The 15,149-nt window shown below is 48.1% G+C and overlaps 1 protein-coding gene and 1 long non-coding RNA gene across 3 annotated transcripts in view; one reads left to right on the top strand and one right to left on the bottom strand.

Annotated features, from left to right (window-relative positions):
* The window catches only part of LOC139564397 (uncharacterized), a 418,006-nt gene that overhangs the window by 96,727 nt on the left and 306,130 nt on the right, over positions 1-15,149 (top strand). The gene's annotated exons all lie outside the window — the stretch shown is intronic.
* On the bottom strand, positions 365-4,047 carry LOC139564231 (zinc finger protein 436-like). 2 transcript variants are annotated; one of them, XM_071383576.1, is made up of 4 exons: positions 3,818-4,047; positions 2,242-2,621; positions 2,059-2,134; positions 365-1,827 (listed from the first exon to the last, which is right to left on the bottom strand). In XM_071383576.1, exons 2-4 carry the CDS (start codon positions 2,587-2,589, stop codon positions 443-445), a joined length of 1,809 nt encoding a protein of 602 aa, XP_071239677.1. In that variant the 5' UTR covers positions 2,590-2,621; positions 3,818-4,047; the 3' UTR covers positions 365-442. The 2 variants fall into 2 exon arrangements, with proteins under 2 accessions (XP_071239677.1, XP_071239678.1); XM_071383577.1 differs by lacking the exon at positions 3,818-4,047 and adding an exon at positions 3,297-3,371.

Here is a 15,149-nt window from a genome sequence, read left to right as displayed (position 1 = left end):
GTCCTGATTCTCCATAGGAAGACAGGTTGACTCCCACACTAACAATGTTGCCCTAGATCTGGGATTTCAGAAACAAATAGACTAAATTGTTGAATTAATCCTCTTCAAAAGCTTTCATATTGTAATATGAAATAAACGACTTACTGTAATATCAAAACCAGCCAGTGCAGGCCAATGATGGTTTACCAATAGAATACTGGGAGACTGAAATGTATGTGATATGACTCTTATTTCAGCTCAAAGAAAACATACAAAAAACACCAGAACCACACAACAGGCATGCCATCTTTCACAGAATATAGCAGCCTTTATTGACATTACCATTTATTGTTATTAACACAACAAAGTCGGGCACAAAACCATCTTCTGTACATCACTGTTCCTTTATTAAATAACTACAACAAGAGTAAAAGAGTTGACTGTATTTAAATAATCTAATCATTCAGCAACATCTAGGCAGGTGACCAGAGAGGTGGTGGGCGCGAGCAAAAGTACGATGGCAGCGGTGACAGGAGTACGGTCTCTCCCCAGTGTGGGTCCTCATGTGAGTTTTAAGGTGACCGACCATGCGGAAGCTTTTGTCACATTCCTGGCAGTGATATGGCCGTGAGTTATTGTGGATCCTCATGTGTTTGCCCAGATCCCCTGAAGAGGTATAGCAGCCGTGGCAGACAGAACATTCATACGGCTTCTCTCCAGTGTGGGTGCGTATGTGTTTTGTGAGATCTCCAGATTGAGCAAAGCTCTTGCTGCACTCAGAACAGACGTATGGTCTCTCACCTGTGTGAGTGCGCTGGTGGTTCTTCAGGTGTTCATGTCGGAAAAATGTCTTGTCACACACTGTGCAATGGAAAGGCCTCTCCCCAGTGTGTGTGCGCTGGTGGGTTTTCAACGCAGCACTGTTTATGAACTTCAGCCCACAAACCCCACAATGGTAGTTCCTTTCATTGTTGTGGATCTTCAGATGCGTCTTCAGATAACCTTTGTCCGCAAAGTCTTTACCACACACAGTACATTTGAAAGGTCTCTCCCCTGAGTGTGTGCGCAGGTGAAGCTTCAAAGAATAACTGTATGCAAACCGCCTGTCACATTTGGGGCAGGATAAAGGCTTCTCGCCAGAGTGAACGGTCATGTGAACTCGGAGGTGCCACATCCGGGCAAAATCCTTTCCGCAGTCTTGGCATTTGAATGGCTTGACCCCTGAGTGTATCATCATGTGTTTGCAATGACTGCTGGCTTCTGAGAAGCTCTTGCCACACTCCTTGCAGACGTAGGGCTTCTCGCCGGTGTGTGTGCGCATGTGAATGCGCAGATTCTGAGGACTAGAGCAGCTTTTGCCACACTCTGAGCATGGCATGCCGATGTTCACACAGACAGGGCCATCCTCAGGCTTAGTGTCCTCAGGCTTGTAACACTGGTGAGGTCCCAGTCCCCAGCAATTCTTGAAGCTCTTTCCACAGTCAGCGCAACTGAGGTATCCATCGATGAAAGTAACAGCCATTTTGTGCCAAACCTTGCAGTGAGTATGCAGTCTGGCTATGTACTGGAAGCTGCGGTCACAATAGGGGCAGGGGTGGAGTTTCCTTAGAGAGGGAGAGGGGTGGGCCTGACAGATGTGGACGTGTAGCTGTCGTGGGGTATGGAACATGCAGCTACAGTGGGGACAGCTGTGTGTGGGGGCATACACGGTTTTACTTGTTGAGACATGGCTTTTGAACAAAGCCAGGTACTGCTTCTGGTGTTTGGTCTTCATGTGGTTCTCCAGGAAGTAACAGTCAGTGAAGGAGATGGTGCAGTGTGGACAAGAAAAAAATTGAGGAGAAGAGACTGGGGGAGAGGGACAGAGCAGTGGAAGGATGGTAGAAAGAGAAAGATGAGAGGGAACAGAACATAGTTATGATTTCCTACATTTCCTCAAAAAAACACTTGAGTAAATATCTCTGCTAACTATTAATTTCAAAGTTTGGTAAATTAATGTTCAAATGATGTTCAAGTAATCCCATCATCCATTTCAAATGCAGTGTTGAGGGTGGACAGGATGTATGAACTATGCCCTACCTCCATCTGTCTCGTCTGAGTTTTCCTCCTTCACCAAACACACTTTAGTGTCTCGCAGAAGTGTCTTAACCACTACCTTATGGATTAGAAAAATGAAGAAACCACAGTATGCATTAACCAAAAGTGTAAATACTATTGTCTAGTTACTGTCACATGTTGGGAAAGACCACTAACTCTTCTTACATTAGACAATCTTGTTAGCGTCACCACAGGACTCCATGATATCTTGCTACATCCGGTCATTGGATTGGATGTATTTTGATGTTTGATGTGCTTCTTCTGGAAGGAAGGAACAGAACGGTTTGGTTCCTCTCCCATTCCCTGCTGTTCAAAGTCTGTTGGTTCCTCTTTGATTTGGATGGAGCTGATACAAACCCCTTTAGTAATGTAGGGTGATTGGCTAATGTCTGGTTCTTCTCTATTGCAGTAAACATCATCTGACTGTGTTCCACACTCTGTTTTGATGGGGTCTCGATGGTGTTTAGTCCTCTTGGTTTTGTTGTGTTGCTTTTTCCCAGGTTTGTTCTTCATCTTGTTGACTGGAGTGCTTCTTCATTTGAATTCTGTGGGGAAAAGAACAGGTTTTATTGAGCATCACCCTTAGAGAGCTATACCAAGCAGTGATCATATTAATAAACCATGCAACATAAGTCACAGGAAGGCCAAAAAGATCATCAAGGACAACAACCACCCGAGCCACTGCCTGTTCACCCCGCTATCATCCAGAAGGCGAGGTCAGTACAGGTGTATCAAAGCTGAGACCGAGACTGAAAAACAGCTTCCATCTCAAGGCCATCAGACTGTTAACAGCCATCACTAGAACAGAGAGGCTGCTGCCTATATACAGACTTGAAATCATTGGCCACTTTAATAAATGGAACATTAGTCACTTTAATAATGTTTACATATCTTGCATTACTCATCTCATATCTATTGCATCTTAGCCTATGCCGCTTTGACATTGCTCACCCATATCTTTATACATTCTTATTCCATTCCTTTAGTTAGATGTGTGGGTATTAGGCTTTTGTTTTGTAATTGTTAGATATTACTTGTTAGATATAGCTGCACTGTCGGAACCAGAAGCACAAGCATTTCGCTACACTCGCAATAACATCTGCTAACCATGTGTATGTGACCAATCCAAATTGATTTGACAAATCATCGGGTAATTGAAGAAACCACAAGTCTGTATGAACAATAAATGTAACTGCATACGTTTCTAACAGACAACCTACCAGTAATAATTGGCCTATAGACGGGTTGGTTGTTTAGCAACAAAACCGATGCGAACACAACTAGGGCAAAACAGACGGGGTTGTCTTAAATTGTTGATAACATGTAAACTATATTTCGTCTCCAATGTCTATTGAATACATAAATACATTTGCAAAATGAGAACTTGTCTCTCAAATACATCGTTACAGTTGTTGGTTAGCTAGTTAGCGGAATTTAGCCATATAAATAGCATAGATGACGTGGCAACAGTTAAAACCCTTCAAAAAACGACATGGTATCAAGAAACGGATAAAACGATATGAAACGATTCCCCACACTGCAGCTTCTAGTCATTGTTGTTGTTAGCTAGTTGGTCATCCAGAATCACAACACATGGAGTTCTGCCCCATTGAAGTATCGGTTTCGTGACGTTGTCAGCTAACCCTTCAATATGACATTAGCATTCATGTTGCTCCCAACCCGCTCAGACAAAAGCATAGCTCGTTATAGGATTATAATACAGGCAGCAAACTCTACTTACTGTTGCAGCCAACTAGCTAGCTACTGTTTTGAGCTGCTAGTAGCCTAGTCTTTGTAAATGAGAACAACACAGCAAATGCCAATTAGTTTGTATCTTGTAAATTCTCAATGATAAAATGGCACACAGCTTCGCAGTCCTTTATTGACGCCATAAAAAGCTGCACTTTCTGGTCGATGTCCACAACGTTCCACCACAGATAGAACAAGGTCGTCACTAGTTACAACAGCCACAAAGTCATAAACCCCGCCTCTTTTTTACATTCTACCTCATTTAGCAGACACTCATATATCGTAGTGAATGGATACATTTTTGTACCGTTCCCCCGTGGGAATCGAATGCACAACCCTGACGTTACAAGCGCCATGCTCTACCAACTGAGCCACACGGAACCTATTTCTACAATTTCTCAAAAATGTGGGTTTAAACCTTAACCACACTGCTAACCTTATGTCGAAACCAATTTTGAATTTGTGGCTTTGGTAACTAGTGGAAACCATAGAACCAGATGTTTTACCGGATGTATAAATCTGAAGCATCCGGTTGGATTTCCCACTTCACACCGAATATGAGAAGAAGCCCAGTGGTCTAGCCTGGCCACTGAAGTATAACAAGAATGAGCCTGATGACTTGCACTAAATTCTTCCGCTGCTCTGTCGTTCGCTACATACTGTAATGACCTGACTAGATCATAAAGGAACAATTGTCCAGACAGAGGATTGAGTTTACGAATTGACGGTTTATTAACCCAACTTTACACAGGCTACTGTTTGGCCGTAGCCCACGCCAAATAAATGAAAGATACCCCACAAGCCAACCGTGACCTTCTCTTGTGAAAGCCAGATGTAAGAGAAAGAACAATGGCTAAATCTGGTCTTAACTTCCAATGCTCCATCCATCACTTTGAGGATGGAGAGGAGTAGTGCGGGTCTTGTGCATACCCAGCCTCTCACACATGGTGGCGAACACACGGGACTCAAAGTTTCTGCCTTGGTCGCTGTGGATGGACTCCGCATCTCAAAACCTGCTGAACATCCCCGCTGTCAGGGCGTCGACGATGGTCTCTGCCTCCTGGTCAGGCAGAGCATAGGCCTCGGGCCATTTTGTGAAATAGTCCATGGCCGTGAGCACCCAGCGGTTTCCACTGTCTGTGGTGGGGACCGGCCCAACTACATCCACTCCCACCCTCTCCATGGGAGCCCCCACTGGGAACTGTTGGAGCTGAGCATGAGAGTGGCCTGGAGGGCCCTTTCTCGCTGTGCAGTTGTCACAGCGGCGGCAAAAGTCCTCCACAACCCTCTTGTGCTGCTCCCAGTAAAAGCCCTGACGGACGCGGCACAGTGTTTTTGTGACCCCAAAGTGTCCAGTCCCCACCCCCCCATGAGTACTCTGGAGCACAGTCTCCCGCAATGCTTTTGGGACCACCACCTGCCACCTCTCCTCTCCCGTAGCTGACTCCTTCCATGCCCTCTGTAGCACGCCATCAGCCAGCCGCAGTCTCTCAAACTTTGACCACAACCCTTTGGTCGCGAGTGAGAGCGCTGTCACCTCTTCCCATGGTGGCCTCACCTGCGCCTCTACCCACTGTAGCACTGGCTGTAGGTCTGTGTCCCGTCCCTGCTGCTGCCCCCATTCAGCCACGTCGACAGTCTGCAGCTCACAGCAGACAGGCCCGCTCGCCCGACACACTGTGGCACAGATCCCCTCCTCTGCACACAGCTCTCTCTCCCGTCCCTCTCTCCGCTCACAGTGGCGGCAGCCGTCTGCAGTACAGGGCCGACGGGACATGGCGTCGGCGTTGGAGTGGCGTGCCCCTGACCTGTGCACCACTGTGAAGTCATACAGCTGAAGCTCCTCCAACCAGCGTGCCACCTGCCCCTCTGGCTCTCTGGAAGACATGAGCCACTGGAGAGCAGAGTGGTCAGTCCTTACAGTAAAGGGCAGGCCACCCAGGTAGTACTTGAAGTGTTTGACGGAAGCCACAACAGCCAAGAGCTCCCACCGGGTGACACAGTAGCGGCGCTCAAGTTTGTCAAATGTTTTGCTGAAGTACGCCACCACTCTCTCCACCTCTGGCCCCACCTGGGCCAGCACCCCACCCATGCCCACATTGCTCGCATCTGTGTCCAGGATAAAGGGCAAGGTGAGGTCAAGGGGGGGCGAGCACGGGGGCCTCGATCAGTGCACGTTTGAGGGTGTTGAAGGCCTCCTCACACTCCACTGTCCAAGTGAAAGCCTTGTCCTTCGGCAGCAGGCGGTTCAGGGGAGCAGCAACGCTTGAGAAGCCCCGTACAAACCTCCTGTAGTACGAGGCCAGGCCCAGGAAGCTCTTCAGCTGACGCTGGTTGGTGGGGGTGGGCCAGTCTCGGACAGCCCCCACCTTGTCCTCCATGGTGCTGATTCCCTCCTTCCCCACTCGGTGGCCCAAGAAGGACACCTCTCTCCTCATGAAGTGGCACTTCTAGGGGTGGAGCTTCAGACCGGCGGCAGCCACCCTCTCCAGCACACGCCGTAGCGCCACCAGGGCTGACTGGAAGGAGCTGCCATGGGCCAGGATGTCATCGAGGTATACCAGACACGGCTGTCGGGGGATGCCATCCAGCACCCTGTCCATCAAACGCTCAAAAGTAGCTGGAGTGTTGCACAGGCCGAAGCACAGGACCTTGAACTGCCAGTGTCCTCTGTTAGTGGAGAACGCAGTTTTGGCTCTGGCCTCTGGGGAGAGGGGCACCTGCCAGTAGCCACTGCGGAGGTCTAGTGAGGAGAACCAGGAGGACCCCCTAACCAGGTCCAGCGACTCATCGATACGTGGTATGGGGTATGAGTCCTTCCTGGTTACCTCATTCAGCCGCCTGTAGTCCGTACAGAACCTCAGCTTGCCCCCCTTATTCGGAACCATGATGACTGGCGCCGCCCAGAGGCTGTCTGAGGGCTCGATGAAGTCTGCCCGCTGCATCTCCAACACAGCCTGGTCTGCCGCCTCCTGGCGAGCCAGCGGGATACGGCGGGGACGCATCTTGATGGGTCGAGCATCACCTGTGTCGATCTCATGCTGCACCAGATGAGTCTGACCCACCTCTTCCTCACTCAGCGCAAAGCTGTCTCTGAATTCAAACAGCAACTGCCACAACCGTTCCTGCTGCTCGTGGTCAAGACCAACACAGTTCCTCCCCCATATCTCCCTCAGTGCAGACAGTGTCCTCTCCTCTCCCATCTGAGGTAGCTGGGCTGGGGGGGCGCAGCCCGGGCTCACAGAGGGCTGTGTCGTGGAGGTAGCTGGGGGAATGTAATACGCAGCCGTAGGTGACAGGGGGGCTGGGAAAAAGTCACACACAGATGTGGGGGAGGGGGGGGGGGGCAGCCATGAGTCTCTTCTGCTTTAACTGTTGGAGTAAAGGGTTTGTTGGGTTGAGTGAATGTGACATTAGGGGGGGGGGGGGGGGGCATGGTGACTTCCGGCCCTCCCTAGAAGTTCAGTGTGCCCCCATTTAGGTCTAACTGGCAGCCTGTGCTCCTAAGAAAGTCCAACCCCAGTATACAAGGGTCCTGCACAGCCGCCACCCACACAGGATGACGCACAGACCTGCCCCCTACTGTCAGAGTCATTATTCCCTTTCATGGGTGCCAGCTCACCTGTGACTGTGCGGAGCTGCACAGTTGTGGGCTCACACTGAGTCCAACCTGGCACAATATCTGGCCTCACCAGGGTTACTGTGGACCCAGTGTCCACCAGGGCAGAGCAGGGCACCCCCTCCACAGTGACATGACAAAAGTCCCCAACACAGGTCCGGCCCACCACAACAACAGGCTCCATCCGCTTGCCCTCGTCTGCTTCTGGGGGAAGTGGAGCCTTGCTTCCCCGTCTGTGCCGGTGGGCTCCTCCTGAAGAAGATGGTGGTTGGAATAGAAAGCCAGGGGTCCGCACTACCTGGTCTATGCGGACCCCGAGCCGTTTCCCTGAGCACTGGAGGACATGGGGCAATCCCGGCGCAGATGGCCTGGCTGGCCACAACCCCAGCAGACCCTGGGACCAGGGCGTGTGTTTCGTGCCGCCTGTAGCGACACAGCACGAATGAGTTCTGTCATTTCAGCCACCTATTCAGGCTTTTCCGGCTCCGTGCTGCTCTGCCCCCCAGCTTGCACAGAGGGTCTGTCTCACTGCACCCCCACCTAAGCCCCAGCTGAAGCCCCAGCCCACACCAGCTCCCTCTCCAAAGCCATCTCCAAGGCTATCTGCAATGACTCAGGATGAGCCAACTGGGTCTGTATGCGCAGCTCCGTAGGAGAGAGCGCCTGTATGAACTGGTCCCGTGCTAGCTCGCTCTGCACGGAGTGGGGCATGTGAGCATATGCCCGCTGAGAGAGGCTCTTAATGTCATTAGCTAGCACCCGTAGAGGCTCTCCAGGCTGCCTGCGTCTATTACTCAGTTCGGAGCGCAGTAGCCTGGGCTGTACACACTGTCCATAGCGCCTCCTCAGTGCTCCCACTAAAGTACCATAATCACGTCTGTCCTCGGGGCTATCAAACAGGCCAGAGCATCATCCGTGAGGCATAAAGCCAACTGCAGTGCCCTATCTTCATTCGACCACCCCCTAAAATGAGCTAACAGTTCAAACTGAGCATGAAAAGCTCCCCAATCCGCTTTACCGGAATACTTCGGGGTCTTAACAGATACGGACGCAGCCAGGAACGGGGCGCCGCCATGTTTGTTTACATCCTGAGCCCCAGATCCTCGTCCCACCGCGTCGACATCACCCCTTCGGTCCGCCCACCAGAATCCGCGCGAAGCACAGTCGACGAAGGACTCATGCCCGCTTCACCCGCCATCACTACAATATCCTCCCTCAAGCGGCCTCTGGGCTCCGACGCCCTGGCGATCTCCTCAGCCAGATCCTCCGAAGTCCATGCACACGCACCTCCTTGGCCATAATCGTCCCCTACCTCCACCTTCACTTTCGGATTCCCTCTAATTATTTTCAACCCCCGTTCTCACCTATGGTAGCTAGCCACAGAAGTCAGCTAGCTAGCTGGCTAACTTTTATCAACGTTTTTACTTCTGACACCAATGTAATGACCTGACTAGATCATAAAGGAACAATTGTCCAGACAAAGGTTGAGTTTACGAATTGACGGTTTATTAACCCAACTTCACACAGGCTACTGTTTGGCGGTAGCCCACGCCAAATATATGAAAGATACCCCACAAGCCAACCGTGACCTTCTCTTGTGAAGGCCAGACGTAAGAGAAAGAACAATGGCTAAATCTGGTCTTAATTTCCAATGCTCCATCCCCCTGCCCAACCCCCCTCCACACCACTCCACCATCCACCAGGATGCCCGGCATCAGAACAATCCAGGCATTCCCGTGATTGGCAGATAGCAGGTTGATTGGCATGTCGGACCCTGCGAACACTGGTAAGTACAACACAACCCACTAATAGCCTAACACATAACACACCGCTGTCTGTGCGGGTCGCTACAATACTTTAGTCTGAGACTCCCATAATTGAAGTCTTTTGTTGTGAAGAGGGGCACGAGTATCAAAGACAACAACATATTTTCAAACCACCGCTTTACCCAGGGAGAAAATCTGCCCCCTCTCATTGAAGCATAGACAGCGTTAAAATCACTAGATAGTGATCGTGCTGACGTCATCCACCTATTCCTATGGAAAATTCCCAATGGCAAATTTGAAAGGTGCTGCGCCATATTGCCACAGAATAATCAGCAAGATATTTCACAGGATGTATAAGTGTGAAGCATCCGGTTAGCGTTTCCACTCACTACCAAAAATGGTGATGAGAGAAAGCCCAGTGGCCGGCAGTGGGTGAAGATGGAGTGAGATGGATTTTGGCCTACATTATGCTAATGTTCTCATTGACAAAACGTTTGATCTCAATACAGTTTTCTGTTCCCAAAACTAGAATCTGTTACGAACAGAGTGGACTATTTTTAGTAGATTTTACCCTTTACCAAAGTAAAAAAAAAAAATGTTGTTTAGAAGGAGTGGAAGGGCAAATTGGGTTGCTGGAGTGTTTACGGACATGTTCAATCTCTCCCTATCACAGTCTGCTGTCCCCACTTGCTTCAATATGTTCACCATTGTTCATGCACCCAAGAAAGCAAAGGTAACTGAACTAAATTACTATCACCCGTAGAACTCACTTCTGTCATCAGGAAGTGCTTTGAGAGGCTAGTTAAGGATCATATCACCTCTACCTTACACCCTAGACCCACTTCAATTTGCATACCGCCCCAATAGATCCACAGAGGATGCAATTGCCATCGCACTGCATACTGCCCTATCCCATTTGGACAAGAAGAATACCTACGGCAGAATGCTGTTCATTGTCTATAACTCAGCCTTCAACACAATGGTACCGTCCAAGCTCATCATTAAGCTCGGGGCCCTGGGTCTGAACCCCGCCCTGTGCAACTGGGTCTGGGACTTCCTGACAGGCCTCCCCCAGGTGGTGAAGGTAGGAAACAACACCTCCACTTCGCTGATTGATCACCAACACAGGGGTCCCACAAGGGTGCGTGCTCAGCCCCCTCCTGTACTCCCTGTTCACCTATGACTGCGTGGCTACGCACGCCTCCAACTCAATCATCAAGTTTGCATACGACACAAACGTAGTAGGTCTGATTACCAACAATGACGAGACGGCCTACAGGGAGGAGGTGAGGGTCCTGGTGGAGTGGTTCCAAGAAAATAATCTCTCCCTTAAAGTCAACAAAACAAAAAAAACTCATCGTATACTTCAGGAAACAGCAGAGGGAGCACACCCCTATCCACATCGACTGGACTGCAGTGGAGAAGGTGGAAAGCTTCAAGTTCCTCGGCGTACACATCACTGACAATCGGAAATAGTCCACCCATGCAGACAGTGTGATGAAAAAGGTGCAACAGCGCCTCTTCAAACTCAGGAGGCTGAAGAAATTTGGCTTGGCCCCTAAGACCCTTAGAAACTTTTACAGATGCACAATTGAGAGCATCCTGTCAGGCTGTATCACCGCCTGGTACGGCAACTGCACCACCCAAATCCGCAGGGCTATCCAGAGGGTGGTGCGGTCTGCCCATTTGCCTGCCCTCCAGGACACCTACAACACCCGATGTCACAGGAAGGCCAAAAAGATCAAATGACATCAACCACCTAAGCCACGGCCTGTTCACCCCGCTATCATCCAGAAGGAGAAGTTAGTACAGGTGTATCAAAGCTGGGACAGAGAGACTGAAAAACAGCTTCTATCTCAAGGCCATCAGACTGTTAAAAAGCCATCACTAGCCAGCTACCACCCGGCTACTCAACCCTGCACCTTCGAGGCTGCAGCCCTATATACATAAACATGGAATCACTGGCCACTTTAATAATAGAACACTAAATCAAATCAAATTTTATTATTTGCATGCGCCGAATACAACATGTGTAGACCTGTAGACCTTACAGTGAAATGCTTACTAGTCACTTTAATAATGTTTACTCATCTCATCTGTTTACTCGTGTATATACTGTATTCTATTCTACTGTATTTTAGCCAATGCCACTCCGACATTGCTTGTGCTAAATATTTATTTTATTTTTTCTACACCGGTGCCTAGGCAAGATTAATCGAACCCCCTCATTGAAAACTACACAAATTAACTATTTTGGGTTAGTTATAAATGGGCGCGTTCGACATTGCAACCGATAATGTTCCTCAAGGTCTGTAATTTCCGAGACTAGGGGATGTTCTGAGTTGGGAAAAAGACTGTCCTCCGTGACCCAGAAACCGATAAGTGGTCAAGTGTCAATTAGTTGGTAGGCGAACTGAGGAGTGTCCCCCCCCTCCTCATGACGAGGAAGCACAAGACTATCCTACCTGAGTCCTTTGCGGAAGGGTTTGGAGATCCGCCACACCCCCTTTAAATCAGCTGTTAACTCAGAGGAGAAAAGCAGGCACATATTTAAAAACGACATGCCACTTATCCTTTTATTTATAAAACTTTCTAAATGACATTTTACTACTTTACACATTTAATTTGCGTGTGAAGGAGTCTTTCATACAAGTGCATTTGTTTCCACATTTCCTCTCCTCACCTCCTCTCCTTTTAATTTTGAAAATTTTATTTCACCTTTATTTAACCAGGTAAGCTAGTGTTAGGAATTTTGTTAATAAATAATTCAAACAATTTCTAGATTTAGATAAAACTATAACTAATTTAACTCTGCACGCCTAGTGAAAAGAGATTTGTGTTGTGGGTTATAAAATAAGCAGAAAGGGTCGTTAAACTATGGTTGAACTGACCCAACTTAGCCCTGAGATGTTTAGATAAGGCTGTGGGTAACTTTTTAGGTCTTCCATTATCTTGAGTTGTCTGCTAAAGTGGTAATAAATTATAGTGAGCCTTCAGGAGAATAGATTATATTGTGTGTCATGTGTGTGCGCTGGGAAGTTGGAATGAACTTTTGAACCTGTTTTATATTGGTCAGGACGAGGAAAATTATTCTGTAACCTATGACGTCATATCTTGTATATAAACTGTTGTTTATGTACAAATGGTAGCGTGCTCCGAGAATAAATACTATTATCTAATTTTAATAAGACTGTATCCTGTCTATTTTATGTTAATAAGTATCTTACAAATTCTTATAAATAGACAGATTGATTTTAATTAATGAGTACATTAGAGGAATTATTTAATTCCACTAACAGCTAGTTGAGAACAAGTTCTCATTTACAACTGCGACCTGGCCAAGATAAAGCAAAGCAGTGCGACACAAACAACAACACAGAGTTACACATGGAATAAACAAGCGTACAGTCAAAAACACAATAGAAAAAAAAGAAAGTCTATATACAGTGTGTGCAAATGGCTTGAGGAGGTAAGGCAATAAATAGGCCATAGTAGCGAAGTAATTACAATTTAGCAAATTAACACTGGAGTGATAGATGAGCAGATGCTGATGTGCAAGTAGAAATACTGGTGTGCAAAAGAGCAGAAAAGTAAATAAAAACAATATGGGAATGAGGTAGGTAGATTGGGTGGGCTATTTACAGATGGGCTATGTACAGCTGCAGCAATCAGTTAGCTGCTCAGATAGCTGATGTTTAAAGTTAGTGAGGGAAATATAAGTCTCCAGCTTCAGCGATTTTTGCAATTCGTTCCAGTCATTGGCAGCAGAGAACTGGAAGGAAAGGCAGCCAAAGGAGGTGTTGGCTTTGGGGATGACCAGTGAGATATACCTGCTGGAGCCCGTGCTACGGGTAGGTGTTGTTACCGTGAGCTGAGATAAGGCGGAGCTTTACCTAGCATAGACTTATAGATGACCTAGAGCCAGTGGGTCTGGTGACGAATATGTAGCGAGGGCCACCCGACTAGAGCATACAAGTCGCAGTGGTGGGTGGTATAAGGGGCTTTGGTGACAAAACGGATGGCACTGTGATAGACTGCATCCAATTTGCTGAGTAGAGTATTGGAAGCTATTTTGTAAATGACATCGCCGAAGTCGAGGATCGGTAGGATAGTCAGTTTTACGAGGGTATGTTTGGCGGGGTGAGTGAAGGAGGCTTTGTTGCGAAACAGGAAGCTGATTCTAGATTTAATTTTGGATTGGAGATGTTTAATATGAGTCTGGAAGGAGGTTTTACAGTCTAGCCAGACACCTAGGTATTTGTAGTTGTCCACATATTCTAAGTCAGAACCGTCCAGAGTAGTGATGCTAGTCGGGCGGGCGGGTGCGGGCAGCGATCGGTTGAAAAGCATGGATTTGGTTTTACTAGCATTTAAGAGCAGTTGGAGGCCATGGAAGGAGTGTTGTATGGCAGCTCGTTTGGAGGTTAGTTAGCACAGTGTCCAAGGAAGGGCCAGAAGTATACAGAATGGTGTTGTCTGCGTAGAGGTGGATCAGGGAATCACTTGCAGCAAGAGCGACATCGTTGATATATACAGAGAAAAGAGTCGGCCTGAGAATTGAACCCTGTGGTACCCCATAGAGACTGCCAGAGGTCCGGACAACAGGCCCTCCTTTTTGACACACTGAACTCTGTCTGAGAAGTAGTTGGTGAACCAGGCGAGGCAGTCATTTGAGAAACCAAGGCTGTTGAGAGTTGAAAGCCTTGGCCAGGTCGATGAAGACGGCTGCACAGTACTGTCTTTTATCGATGGCGGTTATGATATTGTTTAGTACCTTGAGCATGGCTGAGGTGCACCTGTCACCAGCTCGAAAACCGGATTGCACAGCAGAGAAGGTACGGTGGGATTCAAAATGGTCAGTGATCTGTTTATTAACTTGGCTTTCGAAGACTTTAGAAAGGCAGGGCAGGATGGATATAGGTCTATAACAGTTTGGGTCTAGAGTGTCACCCCCTTTGAAGAGGGGGATGACCGCGGCAGCTTTCCAATCTTTAGGGATCTCGGACGATACGAAAGAGAGGTTGAACAGACTGGTAATAGGGGTTGCAACAATGGCGGCGGATAATTTTAGAAAGAGAGGGTCCAGATTGTCCAGCCCAGCTGATTTGTACGGATCCAGGTTTTGCAGCTCTTTCAGAACATCTGCTCTCTGGATTTGGGTGAAGGAGAAGCTGGGGAGGCTTGGGAAAGTAGCTGGGGGGGGGGGGGGGGGAGCTGTTGGCCAGGGTTGGGGTAGCTAGGAGGAAAGCATGGCCAGCCGTAGAGAAATGCTTATTGAAATTCTCGATTATCGTGGATTTATCGGTGGTGACAGTGTTACCTAGCCTCAGTGCAGTGGGCAGCTGGGAGGGGCTCTTATTCTCCATGGACTTTAGTGTTCCAAAACCTTTTGGAGTTAGAGCTACAGGATGCAAATTTCCTTGATTACCTTTGACCTTTTTCAAAAGGAGGCAAGGAGAGGACGGAAGAGTTAGCTAACCAATTGAGAATGTCCCTATGTCCTCATTTGACTATCAAAATGTGGGAATGATAGTGTAGCCTAAAAACCAATTTATGCTTGATCTGCATATGTGTTCGGAGGCTTTGTATGGCGGGTGTGAGCCTCCGGAGGCATGCAGAGGCCAAATCAAGCTCCGTACCACATCGCTGTGCGCCTTTGTAGTTGTAACAATGCGGAGGGCTCTGTATAGCCCAGCATTGACATGATTGGTTGACGGTAGGTGGGGGCGGAAGGTCCTGTATAAACACAAACCTACTTACTTAAAAAGTATGTTTCCTCTGACTACTGCGGCTGCATCTCAGTAAATGCTATACTGCCACTGCAGATGGCGGATTGACCATGCAGAGACTTTAAGAGCTTGAATCATTCCTCTTCAATAGCTTGCATATTGTAATATGCAGAGTCAGACATGCTGCAATATCAAAACCAGCCAGTGCAG

This window comes from Salvelinus alpinus, chromosome 35, assembly GCF_045679555.1.
Source record: "Salvelinus alpinus chromosome 35, SLU_Salpinus.1, whole genome shotgun sequence".
NCBI classification, from domain to species: Eukaryota; Metazoa; Chordata; class Actinopteri; order Salmoniformes; family Salmonidae; genus Salvelinus; species Salvelinus alpinus.
This window is presented reverse-complemented; position numbering and strand designations above follow the sequence as displayed.